General features: G+C 42.5%; 4 protein-coding genes across 4 annotated transcripts; 2 read left to right on the forward strand and 2 right to left on the reverse strand.

The window, feature by feature from the left end:
• Window positions 1-538: 538 nt before the first annotated feature.
• Window positions 539-1582, forward strand: LOC130589700 (uncharacterized). Its single transcript, XM_057391195.1, has 2 exons — window positions 539-1062; window positions 1133-1582. The coding sequence occupies exons 1-2, from the start codon at window positions 931-933 to the stop codon at window positions 1580-1582; spliced, it is 582 nt and encodes a 193-aa protein (XP_057247178.1). The 5' UTR covers window positions 539-930.
• Window positions 1583-8760: 7178 nt separating this feature from the next.
• LOC104900654 (hypothetical protein) lies at window positions 8761-10190 on the reverse strand. Its single transcript, XM_010688135.4, has 2 exons — window positions 9958-10190; window positions 8761-9546 (listed from the first exon to the last, which is right to left on the reverse strand). Exons 1-2 carry the CDS (start codon window positions 10087-10089, stop codon window positions 8938-8940), a joined length of 741 nt encoding a protein of 246 aa, XP_010686437.2. The 5' UTR covers window positions 10090-10190; the 3' UTR covers window positions 8761-8937.
• Window positions 10191-11924: 1734 nt separating this feature from the next.
• LOC104900655 (uncharacterized) lies at window positions 11925-13980 on the forward strand. The gene is made up of 5 exons (XM_010688136.4): window positions 11925-12247; window positions 12348-12562; window positions 12906-13076; window positions 13167-13402; window positions 13541-13980. Exons 1-5 carry the CDS (start codon window positions 12178-12180, stop codon window positions 13791-13793), a joined length of 945 nt encoding a protein of 314 aa, XP_010686438.2. The 5' UTR covers window positions 11925-12177; the 3' UTR covers window positions 13794-13980.
• On the reverse strand, window positions 13200-19171 carry LOC104900656 (lanC-like protein GCL2). Its single transcript, XM_010688138.4, has 6 exons — window positions 18821-19171; window positions 18543-18721; window positions 17982-18093; window positions 17767-17883; window positions 17234-17551; window positions 13200-14596 (listed from the first exon to the last, which is right to left on the reverse strand). Exons 1-6 carry the CDS (start codon window positions 18986-18988, stop codon window positions 14258-14260), a joined length of 1233 nt encoding a protein of 410 aa, XP_010686440.2. The 5' UTR covers window positions 18989-19171; the 3' UTR covers window positions 13200-14257.
• Between the last annotated feature and the right edge of the window lie 2566 nt (window positions 19172-21737).

Here is a 21737-nt window from a genome sequence, read left to right on the forward strand (position 1 = left end):
TGCCAGCGGGGGATCACGGACCTGGGTGGTGGTGTTTCCAAGCTCGGCGTGGCTACCGAACCGTTCTTGACTTACCCACTTCTCAAAAGGGGTTTCGCCGGTGCTTTGCCTTCGTCTACTATGGGGGAGAATGGGGCATCCCGATCGTGCCTCCATCTGACGACCCAAATCACTGCCTCAATTTCAAAGTGCCCGAGTTGTCGGAAGACGAAGCCGTGGCTGCTATATACATGCAGTTAGAGGCTAAAATAGTGGACGGCGGGGAAGTTTTTGTAGCGGGGAACTGGCTCCCGAGCTGCAAGTTCTTTAAAGATGAGCACTTCCTGGCCGCGTTTGGTCTGAGCCCGGCTTTTCCCAAGGGTAATTCGGCAACAAGGGGGTCCGGTTGACTTGTTTTTGCTTTATTTGCTATATTTTGCTAACTGTTTGTCTTTTTCAGAGGCTTCTCTTGCTTACATAAAGGAAACAGACCCGGACATGGCCGAACGACTACCTCCGCCGCTCTGAAGGCTGCTCGGATTAGGGCCGAGATGAAGGCGAATAAAATTAACAAGCCTTCTAACCAGAAGGCAAGATACTTCTCTATCCGACCCGGTTTAATCCTTCTTTCCTTGTTCTCACCAACTTTTCATACGTTTTACAGGATCCTTCCAATCCCAAGCCGAGAAAGCGCAAGGAGCGCACTGAAGAGAGGGTGGAGATGACGGAGAAGGCTTTGGCGAAGGCCCGAGCCGAGAAGGAGGCCTCGGCCAAGAAGGCAAGGCAAGAGCCTTCTGTTGAGGTGAACAGCCCCCGCCCGGCTTCTGGGGACGAGGGGACACACATTTCCCTTCACCCAGAGGATTTCGAGCCGGTGCGAAGTCCAAACCACGTACAGGGGACCTCGCACACCGAGCAGACCTTATCCGAGGCGCCGGTCCCCTTTACCAAATGTCCAAGACGGACAAGAAAGAACGGATTGCCAGTGCCCTGGAAATACTGATTACCCAAACCGACCGAGATCATATCAACGCGGTGAATGGGAGAAACGAATCGAGCGAACTTTTTCGCTCCTGGATGGATGTAAGTACCTTAGCCTTACTCCTCCTTTTACTTTTTCATTTTTATTTTCTAACTTGTCTTTGTTTTGCAGTTTTCCATCCGGATGACCAAGGTAGCCGAGGACCGGCTCACACTGGTGCAGGAGGTTCAGAGCCTGAAGGAGGCGGCTCGGAAGCACTTCGATGAGGTCTACCAGGCCAAGGAAGCTAAGCGCCTGGCCGAGCTCCGCTTGGAGGAGGCCAACAAGAAAATTGATGATGGCGAGGCGACCTGGAAGCAAGAGAGGGAGGACTGGCAGGTCGAAAGGACCAACCTTACTCTTGCCAAAGACAACGCTGAGTCCGCCAAAGCTACGGCCGAGACCAAGCAGGCTCAGGCCGAGAAGGACTTGGAAGAGGTCCGGCTCAAACTCTCTCGCCGAGGCTCAACTGAAGGAAGCCCAAGCGGCCGTTTCTCGTTCTCAGGAGGAATGGTTCAACGCCTGGCAGAAGTCGGACGACTGTACCGATTTCTGCGCCGACGTGGGCCAATCTTCCCATAAGATGGGCGAGGACGAGGCGCTTGCTAGGCTTAAGGTAGCCTTTGCTGATTCCTGTCCCGAGGCCGACTGGAATTCAGTCTGGTCTCGCTACCAGGAGTTGGCCGAGCCGCGCGGGATTAAGGCCAGTGGCTGAAGAGATGAGCTCGGAAGCGACTCTGATGATGAAGAAGGAAGATGCTGTAGCAGAGCATCCGAGCCACCTGCCGAGCAACCTGCCTGGTCCTTCTACTTAGCTTCCTTAGGATTTTTATTTTCTTAGCTTTGGCCTTGTCGGCCTTTTAGCTTTTCTGCTTTCGACCCTGCTTTTGTAAACTTTTGGTTGTATTTTTTTTGATCAATTGGAATACAACTACTATTTTGCAACTCGTCATTTGTCGCATATTTTTCGTTATTTGCAATATTACATTCAATAGACAATAAATGGTTAAGTTTTGCTTGCCTTTTTGTTCAAAATAATTAGACTGGTTAAGTCTCTTTCATTTCTGGGGTATCCGACTTGATACATGGACTGGTTAAGTCCGAGTTACAATTTGATTTGCTTGCTAACCCGACCAAGTACTGCTGGCCTTACATCATGCCCCTAGTGCAAGTAAGAAAAAAAAGTTACACATAGAATCTTTTGAGATTGTCTAGGTTCCAAGGCCGAGCCAGGGGGACCCCTTCGGGAGATTCGAGTCGGAATGTCCCTGGCTTGATGATTTCTGTAACCTTGTAAGGGCCGTCCCAATTTGCCCCCAACTTCCCTTTGAGATGGGAAAGTCCAGTGGCTTCGACCTTTCGGACGACCCAGTCGCCTAGACTGATTGGCCGAGGCTTTACTCGCCGGTAAATGCCTTGTGATTCTTTGCTTGTACCGGATGGCTTGTAGCAAAGCATTGCCTCGGGTTTCTGGCAATAGGTCTAAGTTGATGGGCTTTTCTTCTTCATTTTGGTCGAACTCATAGAATGTCATCCGAGGGGAGGAATTCCCACCTCGACCGGAAGGACAGCCTCGCTTCCATAGACCAAGCCGAAAGGGAGTGCCCCGTGGCTTCTTTACCGTTGTTCGAGCCGACCAGAGTACTCCAGGTAGGTCGTCTACCCATGCCCCTTTAGCTGCATCAAGGGATTTTTGATACCTTTAGGACAATTTTATTAGCCGACTCGGCTTGCCCGTTGGTCTGAGGGCGGAGACGCCGAGAACCTTGTTTGAATGCCGAACCGGGCAAAATACTCGAGTCGGCCCGCTGTTGAACTGTCGGCCATTGTCTGATACCAAGGCTCTTGGAATTCCGAACCGGGTAATGATTTCCTCCATATGAACAACTGAACCTGCTTGTCAGTAATTGACGCCAGTGGCTCGGCTTCGGTCCACTTGGTGAAATAATCAATGCCACAATTAGGAACTTCCTTTGCCCAGAAGCCGGGGGAAAAGGTCCGAGCAGGTCCATGCCCCACTTGTCGAAGGAGGACTGCTTGAATGGTGGTAGGGGAGTGGCGGCGCCCTGGTATGTCCGAGTGAATCTGGCAGGAGGGACACCGTCGGACTAAGTCCGAGGCATCAGCTTTAAGTAGGCCAATAGTACCCTGCTCTTAGCGCCTTTCCGGCTATAGTTCCGACCCCTTGATGGCTTCCGCAAGCTCCTTGGTGTATTTCCCGGAGGACATAATTTCCTTCCTCGGGAGTTATACATTTGAGGAGGGGATGAGTGAAAGACTTTTTATAGAGCTGCCTTTCATGCCAAAGGAACCAACCAGACTTATGCTTAATCCGGTCGGCTTCTTTGGATCACTGGGTAAGGTCCCGTCTCGCAAGTACTCCACAATTTCACCCATCCAGTTTGAGGATCGATTGAGTACGAGCTGCTCTTTAGCATTTATGCTAGGTCCTTCAACACTTCCCAAGTTATGGTTCTGGGGGCCGACCCCTCAGCAGAACTAGCCATCCGAGCCAGTGCATCAGCTGCTGATTTTCCGAGCGAGGAATGTGGGTATCCGGAATCCGGACAACCTTGCAATGACAGCTCGGGCTTTGGCCAAGTACATCCTCATGTTACTCCTTGGCCTCATAGTCTCCGAAATCTGACCCACTATGAGTTGTGAGTCGGACTTGGCTAGATTGAGGTTGCCCCAGCTAGGATGCATAGCTGATTCCGAGGATGAGGCCTCATATCGGCTTCATTGTTAGATCCGAGAAATTCGAACTTAACAGCATATTCAATTTTTTCTCCGACCGGGGTTTGATGACCAACCGGCTCCACAACCACTCTTTGTGGATGACCATCAACAAGCAATTCCCACTCCTCTTGCGAACCGACCGGGGGCGAGTTGCGCATTCAGTGATGAAGTCAGCGAGTGCTTGGGCCTTGATGGCTCTTCGGGGCTCGAACTCGAGCCCAAAATCTGCTAACTGGTCTGCCCAATCACTCATCCGACTCGAGTGATTTCTATTCTCAATAAGCTTCCGGAGCGGTTGTCCGGTTAGGACTTTGATGGGTGTGCTTGAAAATAGGGCTTGAGCTTCCGGCTCGCCATCACCAAGGCAAAGACCATTTTCTCAACATCGCTGTACTTCGCCTCGGCCCCCCTATAGGCGTGGCTGATGAAGTAACACGGATGTTGCTTTCCTTCTCGCTCGGCTATCAGGACGGCGCTAAGAGCGTAGTCCGAGACAGCCAAGTAGATAAACAGGGGTTCCCCCGGAAGGGGGAGATCAGTTTGGGCAAAGATGCCAAGTGATTCTTGAGGTCAGCGAAGGCTTGCTCGGCTTCGTCATCCCATGCGAACTCTTTTCGCTTCAGGGCCTTGAAGAACAACAAGCTTTTATCGGCCGACCGGGAGAGGAACCGACCGAGTGCCGCTAAGCAGCCGGTTAGGCGCTGTACTTCCCGAACATTCCGAGGCGATTTCATTTCTAAGACCGCTTTGATTTTGTCCGGGTTGGCCTCTATACCTCTCTCATCTACTAGAAATCCGAGGCACTTTCCCCCTTTAACTCCGAAGACGCATTTTTTAGGGTTGAGCATCATTCGGTATTTCCTTAGGGTGCTCAGCGTTTCTTTCAGATCTGCAGGGTGATCCGACTGGGCCTTGCTTTTGACTATCATATCGTCAACATATACCTCAATGTTCCGACCCAATTGGTCGCTGAAGATTTTGTTACGGTACGCTGATATGTCGCCCCGGCATTTTTGAGGCCGAATGGCATCATTTTGTAGCAGTAGACACCCTGAGGAGTGATGAACGCGTATGAACCCTATCCTTCTCGGCCATGGGAATTTGATGATAGCCGGCATTTGCATCCATGAAGCTGAGAAGGGCGTGCCCTGCCGTTGAATCGACCAGCCTATCGATCTTTGGCAAGGGTGATTGTCTTTTGGGCAGGCTTTGTTTAAGTCGGTGAAGTCGACACACATTCGCCATGCCCCACTCGGCTTTTTGACCAAGACCACGTTGGCAGCCATTCCGAGTATTGACACTCTTCTATGAAACCCGCTTCGAGCAGCTTCTTGACTTCTGCTGCTGCCGCGGCATTTCTTTCGGGACCTTGGTGCCTGAGCTTCTGCTTGATAGGTCTGAACCCCTCTTTGATGTTAAGCTCATGGCACATGATTTTCGGGTCGAGCCCCGGCATTTCTGTGGCCTCATAGGCAAAGACATCTTGGTACTCCGTGAGCACTTGGATGATATCTTGCCTTGTTTGCGGGTCCATGGCCTTGCCTACCCTGACAGTCCGACCGGGGTCCTGGCCGATCGCGACTTCTTCGTCTCTCGGCTGGTGAGGAGCGTTCGTATTGCTTGGGGTTTTCAGTTATGTACACCCCGAGGCTCGTTGAGGGCTGACCCCCTTCATATTTCTTTTTTTCGAGTCCTTTTGGACGTCGTTGTCCGAGTCCTTTTGGACGTCGGTATTTTTGAGGCTATTCACATAGCACTCTCTTGCGGCCTGTTGGTCGCCTTGAATTTTTCCTACCTTCCCGTCATCAGTCTCAAACTGCAAGAGGAGCTGGTAGGTGGAGATGGCGGCCTTGGCCTTGTTTAGCATGGGCCTCCCCATTATTATGTTGTAAGGCAAAGGGATGTCTACCACCAAGAAGTCGATCGGTAGGCTTCTCCCCTTACCCTTTTCACCCATCCGAGTGGGTAATTTTTTGATCCGACCGGGTGGACAGAGTTGCCCCCGAAGCCTATGAGCGGCTGAGCCATGGGGTAACATCCCGTTCGGTGTACTTCAGCTTTTTGAGGCAGTCAAGGGTGATTATATCAGCGGATGAGCCGCTATCCACCAATACCCTCTTCACCTTTGTATTCGCTACCTTGAGCTCGATGACAAGGGGGTCGTCGTGCGGACACGCAACGTCCGACTAGGTTCCCCAAAGTCATGACGGGGCAGCTAGCTCGGGGGAGCTGAACATCAAGCACCTGATGTTTAAGGTTCTGGAGGTGAGCCTTGCGCGCTCGGCCGGTTAGGCCTCCCGACGCAAATCCTCCAGCGATGACACCAATGAAGCCTTCGGGTCCCCACTGTTCGACTGACCCACCTTTTGCTTTCCCTTTTCCTCGCTCGAAGGCTTGAGGTAGTGGTTGAGCTTGCCCTGGTCGGCCAGACCGTTCAAGGATTTCTTGAGCTCCCGACAGTCATTGGTGGTGTGACCACATTCCTTGTGGTAGTCACACCACAAACTTTTGTCCCTCCGAGACGATGACGTCCGGATGGGCGTTGGCCTGGGAAGCCAATTTTTGTCCCGGATGCCAAAGTAGATTTCCTTCCGGTTTTTATTGAATCGGGGGTCGTTGCCATTATCAGTGAGCCGATCCCCTCGGCCCCCTGTTCTTTGATGCTTAGGCTGACCCGCGTGACTCCCTTCATCCTTCCTTTTCTTGCCAACCTCGTCCGAGTAACGGCAGATATCCGTTGCTTGGATGAATCTTTGGCCCGAGCCATGGCTTCCGAGTAAGTTTTGACTTCATTCTCGGCAATGACCATCTGAGCCGACCCGGTTGGAGGCCGGACATGAGGGCAGCGAAGGCTACAGCGTCCTGTAGGTCGGTTATTTTGAGAGACTCTTCGTTGAACCTCTTGATGTAGTCCGACAAGGATTCATTCTTGTCTTGCTTCACCCCCATGAGGTGAAGGCTGGTTTTTCTTTGCCTCTTTCCCGCTACGAACTGATGGATGAAGAGGTGCTCCAATATGGCGAAGTCAGTGATGACCCCCGCCGGCAGTTCTTGGAACCAATTCAGAGCCAACCCTCTAAGGGTGGTAGGGAAGAAGCGGCACCAAGTGGCCTCGCAGCTTGTCTGCACGCTCATTTGAGCCTTGTAACTAGCCATATGATCATCTGGGTCGGTTAGGCCCGCAAATGGCTCGATCAGGGGGGTTTTAATTTTACCCGGAGGTTGGGTCCCTAGGATTTCCTGACTGAAGGGGATCAGGAACTTGAGCCCTCCTCCAGCTAGCCTAGGGGGCTGAGAATGAGCCGAGTCCCCTTGGCCCTCTCGGTCATTTGCTTTCTTCCTGAGGAACTCCCGAGCGTCATAGCCTTGGCTGAGGCGCTTCTTGTTGTTAAGGAATTCCGGGCATCTTGGGGTTTCCGACCCGCACCCCCCTTGGGGATTTAGATACATGGGTCTCGCATGCTGACGGGCCGACCCCTGTCGCGCGACTTTTCCTTTCCCGGTGGCTCGGGTCTCTCGCATCGGACCGTGGCCGGCTAGGCTGCGGTCTCGATTAGAACGAGAGTTGTCCCTCTGAGAGCGGACGACCGTGCGCTCCCTGGGTTCATGCTGATTGAGCGGGACGACTTGTTGTGGTTGCCTCTGCGGAGCATGGCCATCATGTCCATCATACCCTTTTGGAATGTCTCCTGGAGCTGAGCCGTGATAAGGGCCAGGTCAGACGCGAAGAGCGGCTGAGGCTCCACATGCTGGATATGCTGGGATACTGACCGAGGGTCCAAAGTTTGGACGGTAGGTGACCTCCGAGCTGGTGAGGGAGTCCGCTCGGCCTCTGGTTATGCGCAGGCGAATGGCCTCGCTCCGGTCGAGGGATTGGGGATCCCGATTATGTGCGGGCGAGTGGCCTCTCTCTGGCCGGAGACCTGCTCGGAGGCTGCTTGCCGCGAGTGTTTTTGGTTGGTGCCATGGGTCAATTGGCGTTCTGAGCTGAGTAGCTGGATGAATAAATCTGAGTGAGTGGTGGCGAAGTAACTTTTTGTACTATCCCCACAGACGGCGCCAAACTGTTTCTGTCTAGAAATTAAGGGTTCCGATTCCTTTGCCTAGGGAGTACCGGGTCAGATTCGAATGTCCTGAGTTCAAAGTCCGTACGCCGGAATCCTGCAAAAGTAACGGTTAGACTGCCCCGGGGGTTATTCCGGGATCGCCTCTCCGACGCTCAAGTCAGTGATCAAGCTTAGAGAGATAAAGTCTAGAGAGAGATGCTCTGGTTTGTTAGGTAAGAATTCCATACCTTCTCATTGATGAGGGGGTTGAGTATTTATAGTGCTGGGGATATCCCAACTGTAGGCCAGCTGGGGGCACTGACAGCTGGAGTGCACCATCACAGGTGGGACCCACTGGAGGTTCTAAGACCCGTATTGGGCTGGATTATCCCTGGTAAGCTCAACCCAGGAAATAAGCCCAAACAGTCCTATTGCGAGATCCTACTCTCGTTGGTACTTGGTTGTCTCGCTTATGAAATTAGCCCTCTCTGCCCACTCCTTACATCAGGATTCTGGCGCTTGTCATTCACCTGAAGAAGAGGCTCACTACAACTATCTACCAATTCAGACCTTCAGATCAAGCAATCTTATCCTTGTTCAAGTTCTTTATGTTTTTGTAGTTATTGTGTAAGAAAGATTAAAGCTTATTTTAGTTTTATATTCATTTGTTTGTATTAAGCATAAATTGTATTTTTTTTTTTATTAATGCACACCTTCTTGATGTAAAAAAAAAAAAAAAAAAAAAAAAAAACCTATCAGTTTTTATCTATTTACTCAACAAACTGATATTTATACCATAGTCAATAATTAGAGACTTTACTTACTTAGACTTTACTTGCTTAATATCATAGCCTGCCTTTCATCTCAAAAGAAAGAAGCATCTAACGATTAAACATTGATCACCACTTCGCAGCAAACATTCATTAATTTATGATGAAATTTTACTAAAACGATCATATACCAATCAACATACAATTAAGGCCAGATCATAAACCAATTTTATTAGTTAAATACGAAGTCAGCAAACGGCTTAGACCAATTTAACTTGGGAGTATACACCATTTCTCCCAATCAAGTCTACCACAACACAAAACACAAAAGCTTAATACAATTTACTCTTCATTCTTCAACACATGACATGATTCCAAACTTCTAAGGCCTATCACGGTGCATTTTCTGATCCCTACCATCCCCAGGACGTTTAGGCAAATGATCTTCCATATAATCATCAACCACCTTATCATCCTCATCTTTACCAACAACCGTTTCTTTCACCTTTTGTGTAGCACCCTTAGCCGTCTCCCATGCTCCCTTCGCCGTCTCCTTCACCTTCTCGTTTACATTATGCACCGCCTCGCCAACTTTCCCGGCCCCTTCCTTCGCCTTATCGGCTGTCCATTCCGCAGTGTTACCTACTCGTTCAGCTCCTTCTTTCGCCTTGTCTTTCGCCATCTCGTTTGTTTTGTACATTGTTTCGCTTGCCTTGTTTGTGCCTTCTTGCACCTTCTGTTTAGCCTTCTCCGCGCTTTCTTTGGCTTTGTCTTTGGCTTCTTGCATTGCATCGCTTGCTTGTTGAGTGCCTTCTTTGGCTTTGTCTTTCATTTCGTCGACGGTGTGTTTTGCTTTTTGCTTCATTTCTGAGTACCTCTTCTCTACTTCTTTCGCTTCTTCGTCGCTCTCGTAAACTTGGCGTGCCTGCCTGATTCTTTCTGCTGCTTTTGCATCTTCTTCTCCCCCTGCATCCTCTCTAGCATATTGATTCTGGAAAACAAACATTTAAAAGTATAAAGAGTCTGAGGTGAGTTTGAGTTAGTAAAAAACTGATGTGGCAGAGTCTGAAATGTAGTGTTGAGTTTGAGGGATAAACTTACCATATATAATGAGTACAAAAAATAGGACAAAAGATTTAAACTATTCAAAATCCAATTCGATTTCCTAAAATTCCTCTTATAATCAAGAATCATATAACAAATTCTTATAATCAAGAATCTTGAAAGGATTGTATTGTCACATGGTATAACCATTATATACGAAAACTCTTCCGTGTTCTCCATATTACTAAGGCTACGTAGTTACCGAAGGTGGAACCTGTTGGCCATACTGTTGGTGACAAACTAAGTTAACACTCAAACGAAATTAAGAGAAAATATAGAGAAGTTGAAGAACAATTACCTCATGAAACTTGGACGCAGAAGTAAAGCAAACTCGTGAGACTTTACGAGGATAAAGAGGAGAAACTTGAGGAGGAAAACTCGCTTTTGAGACCTTTAAAAAGGTGTTCTTCACCATGAACATAGATGCCATTGTTACAACTTTGGTTACTGATTTAATTGATGAAGTTTCAACGTTTTTTTTGTTCTGTTTGAATTGGTGTGTAGTAATGTTTAGTAAGATCAAAAATTGGTTGATGAAGATGTTAACTATAAAGGGTTTGGAGTTGGAAGAGGTGAAAGAAGGTGGCAACTCCTTTGCATGCCACGTGAATTGGGTTATTGACACGTGTAAAATTGATGTGGATTATTATGGATAAGGAGTTTGAGCAGTCAACACATATGTTTGGACTTATTAAAATTGAATTGTTATGGTTTTGGTTATCTTGATGTTTGAGCTGAGCCTGTAGTTTTTATGAGCCCATATCATAAATAAGTACTTGCGGTTCTGCCCAACATAATAATATGTGGTGCATTTCTTTGGGCCCCTCGTTCGGGTCATACAGCTCCTAATCCTTCAAAAATTATTAAAAGAACGTATAATTTTAATATAAAAGTAGACCTAATTACTAAATGGATTAAACTAGTCATCGAAAGAAATTATTTTAATCGCTATTGAGTTAATTTTCTTTTTAATATTGGCTTATCATTGTCTAATTTTTACTTTTAAAATAGGCAGTCTCTTGCAAGATAAACTTATAATCCTTTGCTTCTGTTTCAGAATAGGGTCAATTTACTATTAACATAGACATAGTTGTTCAGAACAAACTAGTTTCTAAGACAGTTCTTAAGACACAACTAGTTGTTTGGACTTAAGGAACTTTGACTATAAAGTTATGCAAAGAATACATGTTTTTGGAACGAAAAAAATATTACGATTTTGCATTTTAGCATGTGATGATGAGTTATTATGAGAGTCGCTTTGAAAGTATTATTTCTGGTTGATTGCTTTAAGGATGTATAAACTAAAGACTATTGTAGTTGGTATATCTTTATTATTTAGCGGGAAGACGTCCTCCGACAAGCGATATGTCTGCGATCTAGTGTTGCCACCTTTGCCTCATTCTCTTACCTATTGCCAAACAATTGTGTTTAAATGAACGGAAAATGTAGAATGTATGTAAAGACGGAAGAAACAAAGATTGTTCTATAAGAAATCGTGAAATCACCAGGAGAATTGGCTGAGAAGTTTATTGTGATTGAACAATTTTCAAGTAAAGAAGCAACACAACATGTTTAAAATGTGTTTTATAGGTTTGTACTTGGCTTTGTTGGTGTTTGAGTATGTTTTGTCATTTTTGTGGCCTATAACTCGATGGGTGACAATATCCTATTTGTAGCAAGTTCAAGATTGAAGTTCATTATTTATTGTTGAAGGTTCTAAAATGCTAGAAGTCTAATTGTGTGTATTAATTTGTGTTTTGAAGCGAGATCATTCAACTTTATAATACTTCAAGTTATTAATGTACATGGGAAATGGTATTGAGGAGTTTGGAACTTAAAGCCTGGTGAATGAATTTTTTTTTTTTTGTGATGATGAATGGAACTTTTGGCCCATAGGCCATTATTTCTAAAATAATTTGTTTGGATCACATGATATAAATCCGTCGGATCTAAATTTTTAGGAATCTAATTCTAAAAAAGGATCGGATTGGGTTCAAGATTCATTGCCGCCTCTAATTGTAAATACTTTACTTTTTTTTTTTTTTGGACCCTCACTGAGAACCCCTTAATAAGAATTTAGACAAAATTGTAAGCCAATATTTTATCAAATCAATTACCATTGAATCAGAATCATCAAATCATGTATCCCACATGTTTGGTAATACACGGAATCTACAAAGAGTCAGCAACCAACCAAGAAAAATCCAAAGTTATTGCCAATGTGCTCCATATACCTTTTCCTCTTTTCTGTTTTTCCTATTTTCCAAAAAGATGTACCAAATTTCAAGGATAACTTTGTTTTTGAGCCAGATACATTTGACAACTACCACAAGAAAGCAAAATAATACCGACTAGCAATAGTCTTCACAGCCACCTCTCTCGAATATAATCAGAGTAGGAAAGATCAACAGGAAGTGTGGTTCAGTAGCTCAATAGTCCTATTCTACTAGCTACTTGGCTTATCATCTAAATTTGAACAATCAAAAATAAAAATCTGTGACTATTGTGGCTGGAATCAATGGAGCAGATACAGCACAAACATGTACAAGTTGGAAATCTAAAGCTTCACGTAGCCGAGATCGGAACAGGTTTACAAAATAGTGAACAAATGAATGTAACTTTAAGTTAGATATACATACTTCTACTGTGATAATATTCTGATAAGTGTGTTGTTCATATCATGTACAGGTGAGAAAGTAGTGCTATTCCTGCATGGTTTTCCAGAAATCTGGTACTCATGGAGGCACCAAATGGTGGCTGTTGCGAAAGCCGGATATACTGCTATTGCTATCGATTATAGGGGTTACGGTCTCTCTGATCAGCCACCTGAGCCTGAGAAGACAACACTGACCGACTTTGCTGAGGATGTAATTGGCTTACTTAATTGCTTGGATATTGACAAGGTAATTATTTTTCTGTTCACCAATGTGAATTTAATCGAAGGACTAGAAGTCATATTATATTAGAGGGCATATAAGATATTGTATCTAGGGCGTTGTTTTCTCAAAAGCATTAGACAAAACTCAAAGGATTTTATCTTGTTTTTGTATCGTCAATGGATCCACACTTTCCCCATCAAAAACTAGAAGCTAAATATAGGGAGTGTAGGCCCTGTTCTTAAGGATTGAGAGGAACTGAACGGAATGGAACTGAGACAAACTGAACAACAGAGTAACTGAACTGAACGGAACTGAACTGAAATGAACAGGGCGTAACTATTTAACTGATGATGTTTATTTGAACCAGGTTTTCCTAGTGGGGAAGGACTTTGGATCTTTCATAGTGAGTTTAGTAGCAGTACTCCATCCTGAACGAGTATCTGGTTTCATAACCTTAGGAGTTCCTTTCATACTACCTGGTCCTGATACTACCAAACCATATGAAGTTTTCCAAGGATTCTACATAGTACGTTGGAAGGTACTAATCTATTTACTTTTACAAAGAACATATATCTTGTGTCTTAACTCTTAATGATATTACCAAAGTTGGAGAGATTTCTTGTAACAGGAGCCAGGCAGAGCAGAGGCAGATTTTGGTCGGTTTGATGTTAGGACTGTGATAAAAAATGTGTACATACTATTTTCAGGAAGCGAGCTTCCAATAGCCAGCGATGATCAGGAAATAATGGATCTAGTTGCTCCAAACACTCCGATACCCCCGTGGCTGTCTGAACAAGACCTCTCCACCTATGCAAGTTTGTATGAGAAATCTGGATTTCGTACAGCACTGCAAGTTCCATACAGGTAAAAATACCAGTTAGTAAACTTGTCTAAAGCATATAAAATCAATAACACAATATCAAGAGAATAAACTGACAAGGCTGGAGCTTTTTTTCTCTATTGCTTTTCAAAAGCATCATATTAGCTTGTTTTTGAATGTAGGAGCATGAATCAAACTATTGATGTTCAAGATCCACTAGTTGAAGCTCCAGCATTGTTTATTATGGGTGAAAAGGATTATGTTATAAAATTTCCAGGCATGGAAGAAACGATAAGGAGTGGAGCAATCAAGAAAATGGTGCCTAACCTGGAGACTGTCTTCATGCCTGAAGGAAACCATTTCGTTCAAGAACAGTTGCCCGAGGAGGTTAATCAACTCATCATATCCTTCCTCAACAAGCACACTGTTCAGTAGAATATCATGATGCTGTGCTAAGTAACAGATACAATGATTCTTCTTTTCATAACAATCATGTTGAGTTAAAGTAGTTAGTTACCTTGAAGGACTTGATCAGATGACAAGGCTTCAGTTAAGTTGTGTGATCTGATCTGTGAAAGCTTCTTTGGAAATAAAGGCTTATATACTATGTTTTAAACTTATACATGAAAGGTACATACCCTGAATTATCCTAAGTTAACTGCATTGTTCAAGTGAATTCGGAAAGAGAGGGGATTTACTGTAAAATGCAACTCTGGAGATTATTAAATTCAAGAGAGCTATATACAATACAGATGACATAGTGATAGTGGTTTCTCACACAAGAAAAAAAAAAAACAGAAATTTACGATTCCGTAGGATGAAAGTTATGACACACATTATACATGTTCTGAAACCAAGTGAAACAAGAGGAAAGACTCAAATTCTCTGGCACCAAAAGTCTAGAGTTCATACGCTGGGAACCTAGCAGAAGTTGGTTCTTTCATGTCTAGAAACAGGTAAGCCATACCCCCAATGCCTTCAAACAGAGAGTAGGGATTGTCACCACCATGCATCTCCCCAGCAGCTATAAGCTTATGGGCATTGTCAAGAAGGAAGGAAGCGAAAGCTTTGGCTCTATACAAGTAACTCGGATTTCTAGTCACCCGGTAGAGAGAGAGGAAAACGTATGTATTTCCACTGATTCCATGGCAAATTCCGACCCGCTTGAGCAATCCACGTCTCCAAACCACCTCTGCTGCTTCTGCAGCTGCCTCCAGGAACACCTTATCCCCAAGTACCTGAGTTGTAAATCCATTTCAGTCATAATCAAGAATAAACACCAATAAATAAGCTTAATTGACAACCTAGTCATATCACAGTAACAAGCTGATACCCCATGATGAAAAGCATAAAAGAACAGAAGAGTAAAATCGGTTTATATATTGGTCCCGAGATCAGAGGCGGTGCAGCATGGTACATTGGTATAAATTTGTATTCCTATTAACTTCTAAAGTATTCAGAAGCATATAATGTGACAGGAAGTCAAATAGCTCTCTGGTGAAGATTTACGAAAATCTAGTTTACTTAAAAAAATAGATCTGATCCTGATAATTAATCAACAAAAAAAAGAGTTGGCAATGGCTGGAATGTCAGAAGTACTCTCTACATACTTGATAGATATGTACACCTATAGTGTATCTAAACTAAACGACAAGCCTAAACCGACCAGAATAATAAGCTTAGAAGCTTCCTAGGAAGTTCCTTCACTCCTAAAATGACTTTAGAACTAAACAATTTTTTCTCCTAGTTACAACCAAGTGACCAAACTAGTTACAACCAAGTGACCAACCTAGTTACAAAACTAATAAGCCTTACAACTAAATCACCAAAAATTACTATTTAGTTAACAAATATAAGCGAAAAATCAACAATTATACACAACCCTAAATTTGCCTCTTCACTCTCTAGCTCACAAAACGGAATCCCAAAGTAACAACCTTAATAGATTCTCAACCCATCAGTTAGGATCTAAGTACTGTCACCGCTAATAAATCAGGCAATTGAAGTATAATATGAATAAAAAACCTAAACTGAGTAGAACAAGGCAACCCCATTGCGAAAATCGAAAAAATATTACAAAATCCCACGCTATCTAGCCATCACCATGGCCAGGCCGTGGCCTTCCTCACAAGCCACGCCCACCATGTGGCCCTGAACTGTGCACCGAACTAAAGCAAAAACAGAAGCCAACAAACACCACGGCCTGCCCGTGGCTTTCCCAGCACGCCATGGCCAGCCCATGGTTTGTGTCTGTGCTCCACTACTTGCTAAACTCGTGCTACGGAGGCTCCAAGTTGCTGTGCTCACTCGCTCCTATGATACTCAACATCGCAATCCCCATGCTCGTCGCAACACATACACACTTGCGTTTGACGCTGGTGCCTCAATGCTACTCGTTTCTCCGACGATCTTCAACACATATACAACACCATCAACTAGACTTCCACAAGAGAAAATGGTTCCTCAAAACTTGCATTTTCTCAAAACATAGTTAAACCATTCATTTTTTATCAATGGGGGGTCAGTCCAACGCTTTCCGAAGGTTTCCTCCAATTTTGAAATCTTAGTACAGAATTCGAAAATAGGTAGTTGTATTAAAAATAGAAATTATTTGGGTAATTGTTTCGGAAAAAACATGCATAAATTAGGTAGTTCCTCACAATATTTCGTAAAAATTAGAAAATAATACTACCTCTGTATTTTTTTTGTTGCACCATTTGCTTTTTCACATTTGTCGAGATGCTTTTTTGAACGTTAATATATCTTATTGGGTGTAAGTAACAATTATAAAAATTTGATATTTGTAATCCTTGCATTTAGACGAATCTAACAAAACCCAACTTGACTATATTTTTTCTTATATAATGGTGCGAGATAGCTTAAAAAAGTTGGTTGATGAATGGTACCAAAAAGCAAATGGTGCAACTAAAAAAATACAGAGGTATTAGGAGTATAAAATTTCCAATACATTGTGGAAGTGTTGTAGATCTGCCAATGCAATTACGGACATATTGCAGATTTGCAGGAATTGTGGTTGTTATTGTCGGCTTGTCACGACCTACTGCTGCCTTGGTTATGTCGCAAAAGTGGTGTATTCTTTTGGTTGATGTAAATAAAAGTAGAGAAACTCTTCTTTCCTTTACAGTAAGCATGCTTCCTCCGGTCCTAGCTCCCTAATCCCTATAATCAAATTCTCCTTCCACTTAAGGAAATGAAATGAGATTGATGAATCATGTGCTACTCATTTACCTTCTACGGAAAAAGATTTCAAAAATGTAAACTATTGTTTACTTGCCCTTGAAATTTTCCAAAACCCCTTTCTTAAAATGCTAGATTCACCTCTTCTGACAGTATAGTGTGATGACCTCAGCAGCATCACCAAAGCCTCTTATTGTGATGACATGCTGGGCGTCAATCCAAGGGAATCAATGACTATATTGGCTACACACTTCGAAATTCAGTTAGATTGTCAGGGAGGTGGCACAAAGTTTTTGGGAGGAATAAAATAAAAGGGGGAAGCTAGACAGAGAGAGAGGGTCAATCGAATATTATGATTTCATGTTGTTGAGTTGCAGAGCCTCAGCAGCTCGAAATGCTTAGAATCCTATAGTACTTTCTTTCAGGCAAGTTAATCAATTATCAACACCTCTTTCTTCCTCCTTCTACATATCTCTCTGGTTATGTTTACAGTTCATTACTTATTACTTTCCGTTGCTTATTCTTTCTTAAATGAGTGGAGATCTCTCTATCAGCATCTAATTCATAACATATTGTCAAGGGAAAGCCACTTAAAGTTCAACTATAAGTCTATAACACAAACCAAGGGCGAGGAAAGGGAACTTGTACAGGGAGTATTAGATGAAAGAAACATTTACCTCATACGCCTTAATAAGTGTGAGGGCAACACCAGGAGCTCCATGACACCAATGTACAAGAAGATCCCGTCTGGAATCTTCCCCACTTGCTGGATAATTACCACTAGGAAACCGGTTCTGGATCATAGATAAAAGTGTATTCTTGACATCTTCACGTTCATCCGGCTTCAAATCTGTTTCCATCAAAACATGCATTATACCAGCCAGTCCATGGGCAGCACCCCAACACTTCTCCCCATACCATTGAAACATGAGTGGCCACTTCCCCTTGTTGGGCATTCTTCGTCCGTCCTCTATAATGTCAGTAATGACAGATCTCTGAGGTGAAAGTTGGTAGTGCAAATATTAACCAACTCTCTCACACACACACAAAAATGCTAGGAACAAATTCATTATGTAAAGCAAGTTGTATATCACAAATGTTATACTTCACAGACATAGTACTAATACTATCCAAAAGCGCCACATAACATTAGCATTTTTATGAATCTGTATGACAATTTCAAGTGAATGGACCAAGCTTCAACCATTACCATGATCATAGGAGGAATAGTCCCATCGCCAACATGTTTGTTGATGAATAAACAAGCCCAAAGGAACCCAGCACGACCATACAATAACTCATCTGGAAGATCCTTGGGTAGATTGATCTGTTCCCATCAGCCAAGTATATAGGATTAACCACTAAACGCCCGCAACAAAAAAAAAGAGCAGTGAAGGCTAACAATCACGATCAAGTCTTTCTAACCTGCTTAAACTGTGTTAAATAGTAGTTAAGCAACTGCTCATTTCCCATATGCTTAGCTACCACCGCTCCAAGTGCACATACTCCAGCGCGGCCACAGATAAATGTCACATCCCTGTCAAACTCCTCATCATCAGTTATCATTATCAATCATCAGTCATCACCACCAATAAAAGAGAGAGATTCGAACCCTCGGTAACCAAAACCCTACATGACAGTTTGTGTACTACACGTTAACCCAGGAAAAAAACTTTGTTTACCCACCGGGTAGACTACCCATCATTAATAAAGATTTGCTGAGGGTTGTGGTAATGGAATCCAACTCAACATTTTTAAAAAATACTATATTAATAGTGGAGTGTCTATCTGGTGGGTAGGTGTAGCAATGTCCGTTAAACCACTAGGCCATCTTTCCTACATAATCATGTGATTATGACCCAGAAATCCAGATTTCAAACTTCAAAATAAGAATTTTATGGGCTCACTTAATTCGTTATGAAATCAACAAATCATTGAAGAAAAAAGTATAATGATGAATAAGAGTAGCAATGATAAATTAAGGACCTTGAATGAGAAGAAGCATGATCACAAGCCTTAACAATCTCATGACAAAGAGTAAGATCATGGATGTTATTGGTAACTTTGTAAGATTTAAACAACAAAAAAGCAGTTCCAAGATCACCAACATAGAGGGTAAAATCCACTACATTCTGCCCACTTCTTCCCCATGTTTCTACAACAACCTGCGACAATGTCACAAACACTTAGTGTGCATTACAATTATGTTTATAAAGCTAATTAATTCAAATCCATATAAAGAGAGAAAAGAAAAAGAAAGTTACAGTTTCTTTGATGTCTAAAGCTTGTCTCTCCATTAAAGAAGCAAGTGCGTTGTAATCCATGGAAAGGAGCGTAAGAAGCGTATTTCCAGTAGTTGTTGCAGTTGTTAGTGTTGTTGATGTTTCTGGAATGTAATCCGGCATTTCATTTTTGAAGTAACGTTCCGCCATTTTCTGTGCTCAAACTTGTATACAACTGAACAAGCAAGAGAGAGAATGGGATAGAGATCGTCGGAGAAACGGGATGAAGAATTGAAGATAACAGAGCGGTGTAAAGATGTAAAGCAATTTTGCATGACACGTTAACTTGCTCACAAATTGACATAGTTTGGGGAAAGTTTCTAATTCCAACTAAATTTTTCTAGGTTGCCAGATAAGGGCATGTTATCCTCATCTTATTTTCTGTTTAGTTCATTTTAATTCAATTAAGTTGCAATTAGTTTAATTCGTTAAATTTAATTCATAATTTATTTATTATTATTACTATTAGTTATAATAAAATCTAATTTAGTTTAGATCAATTCAGTTTAGTTGAGTTACAATCAGTTCAGTTGTTTTATGCTGAAATAACAGACACTAACCCCCCTATTTTACTTACTAATACCTTGTATATGTACTTGTCCCCACCCTATCTTCAATGATGAGAAGTGGTGTTTGAATCGTATTACTCATCGTGCTCGTTTTGCACATAACGAATGGAAGGTCCGTCTGCAAGTTGATCTCTGCCATGCTAATGGATCTCCTTTCGCAGGAGTACCACCCCATCCCCTCACCCCTCCTATCGTCTCAACTATTCCTATAGCTTGGGATTCACCTCCGACCGCTCTCTCTCATACACATTGGAGGAGGTTGCACGATATCATCACCCCGCCACTCCTTCGGTAACATCTCCGACGACCTTTCCGTCTACATTACGTGCAACTTTTTTGGCCAAAAAATATTTATATTAATGAAATTATATTTCATTTAATTAATTAATGGACTAGAATGACTTGAAATTGCCGAAAAATCTCCCAGGCATCTATCATAGATGCCAGAACTTGTGATCATGTGCCTAGAATAGGCGTCCAACAACTATTGTTTAAATCTTAGTGACTAAATTAATCCATTAGGTAACACTTACATGTTATTTTTAAAATTATTGTTGTAGTTCGAGATTCAAAGAAATTAAAGCAATGAGAATAGAAAGGGACGATTAAATTAGCGCTAGATATCTAGGAGACTGAGATGAAATAGGCTGATTAGGAAAATATAGGCTTGGGTTTGTCTAATTTTAGTGTTAAAATTATGATTTCATTCATCATACACCCCGGTGTAACACGTGCATAGTGCAGATCAAAACTGCCCGGCCTGATTTTTTCTTGGGCTTGGGCAGTTTTTTTGGCTCTATTTTGGGTCCGGCTCGATTATTTGGCTTTGGGCAAGCCGAAAACGACTTTTTAGTCTATATTTCAGCCTAATCCGATTATGGCCGAAAAGCCCGCTATTTTTGTGGTATGATATACCAGGCTTTAGGCACAAAAATTTTGGCCCGGCCCGACCAATGGGAAATTATTTTGGGATGGTCCAACCCGACCCATGATCACCTCTATATGTGCACAATATATTTAAGACTAAGTTTTTGCTCATTTGCTTGTTTAAAACTCTCCTTTTTTTTTGTACATTTTGTTCATTTGAATTATTTCAAATGAGTAATGAGCAAAAAAATAGCCGTGAGAGTACGATGCTCATGATACACCCGAGTGATCGATGATAAATTTTTTGAAAAATTATACCGTCTATTTAATATTTTGTGATACTGTAATTATTTATAGCACACTCTCTCAGTCTCTCTCCCCTCGTTAGATTTTATTTGAACTTTGTTACACTTGATTGAAACTCATGGAGATAATTACGAATCATCAAAAGTGATTAAAACTTAATAGTCCTAATAATAATTTATTAAACCTCATCTAAACATACTTGTAATCATGAGAATTGAAACTTAAGAGCAATATTTAAAGGTAAAGAGAACCCCTTAGCAATTGCCACACACTATCGTATTTTGCAAAGTCTTAGTTATTTTCTCAACATTTTTTAAAAGAGAAAGAAACAATTAAGATGGCTAAAATCTACCCTAAAGTATTTTTGCGGATATTATAGAAGAGGGAATAATTTTCTTTAACATTTACATCAAAATACACTAATTTTAGAAGAATGTTAAAAACAAAAAGGGACGTGTAAGATACTAGGACATGTCTCTTTGACTTAAATATCATTCCTAAACAAGTGAAAACAATTCGCAAACTATTTAGGGGATGATTTTCCATGGTTTAGACTTTAGACTTTAGATAGAGAAACTCTTGGTCTCTCATCATGAGAGGTCATTTCATGAGAGGTATCAAAGTAATTTGGAGGTATCAAAGTGAGTTATTGTAATAAAGGAAGTATTAGTGATACCAAAGTTCAAAGTTGATATCAAAGTAAATATAACTGGTGTCAAAGTAAGTATAACGAATTGGTATACCAAAACTCAAAAGTCTATATGTAAGTTCTCTTACACTAGCTAGGTATAAAAAAAAAGAGTTATATTTTGTATTGGTATCAATTTTACTGAACCTTGGTATAAGTTGGTACCAAAGTTTAGAGTCTTTTTTGTCTTTTTGCGCGAAAATGTCAAAAATGTTCCTATGAGAGGTCGTTTTGGCCTCTCACGATGAGACGCCTATCCAAGCTCATGTAGATAAGGTTATCATGATCAGATTGATTTATTCATTTAAGTCTAACTACCTAGCTGATGATGTTTAAATTTGAACTAGTTCTTGTTCCGGACGATACGTCCCGCATTATTTACCAACGTGTATTTGAAGTCTTCAAAAACAGAAATAGTATTGTCTTTAAATGATTTTCTCCCTCACAAAGACCAACATGAGTATTGTAA

Source organism: Beta vulgaris, chromosome 8 (assembly GCF_026745355.1).
Source record: "Beta vulgaris subsp. vulgaris cultivar EL10 chromosome 8, EL10.2, whole genome shotgun sequence".
Taxonomy (NCBI): domain Eukaryota; kingdom Viridiplantae; phylum Streptophyta; class Magnoliopsida; order Caryophyllales; family Amaranthaceae; genus Beta; species Beta vulgaris.

Excerpts from the sequence above, each read along its gene's own strand:
- LOC104900655 (XM_010688136.4), top strand. The coding sequence starts at position 12,178 with ATGGAGCAGATACAGCACAAACATGTACAAGTTGGAAATCTAAAGCTT. Across the intron at positions 12,563-12,905 it reads ATTGCTTGGATATTGACAAG|GTTTTCCTAGTGGGGAAGGA; the intron begins GTAATTATTTTT and ends TATTTGAACCAG. Across the intron at positions 13,403-13,540 it reads GCACTGCAAGTTCCATACAG|GAGCATGAATCAAACTATTG; the intron begins GTAAAAATACCA and ends TTTTGAATGTAG.
- LOC130589700 (XM_057391195.1), top strand. The coding sequence starts at position 931 with ATGTCCAAGACGGACAAGAAAGAACGGATTGCCAGTGCCCTGGAAATA. Across the intron at positions 1,063-1,132 it reads TTTTTCGCTCCTGGATGGAT|TTTTCCATCCGGATGACCAA; the intron begins GTAAGTACCTTA and ends TTTGTTTTGCAG.
- LOC104900654 (XM_010688135.4), bottom strand. The coding sequence starts at position 10,089 with ATGGCATCTATGTTCATGGTGAAGAACACCTTTTTAAAGGTCTCAAAA. Across the intron at positions 9,547-9,957 it reads CTGCGTCCAAGTTTCATGAG|AATCAATATGCTAGAGAGGA; the intron begins GTAATTGTTCTT and ends TTTGTTTTCCAG.
- LOC104900656 (XM_010688138.4), bottom strand. The coding sequence starts at position 18,988 with ATGGCGGAACGTTACTTCAAAAATGAAATGCCGGATTACATTCCAGAA. Across the intron at positions 17,884-17,981 it reads ATTTAACACAGTTTAAGCAG|ATCAATCTACCCAAGGATCT; the intron begins GTTAGAAAGACT and ends TGATGGGAACAG. Across the intron at positions 14,597-17,233 it reads CACTTATTAAGGCGTATGAG|GTACTTGGGGATAAGGTGTT; the intron begins GTAAATGTTTCT and ends TTTACAACTCAG.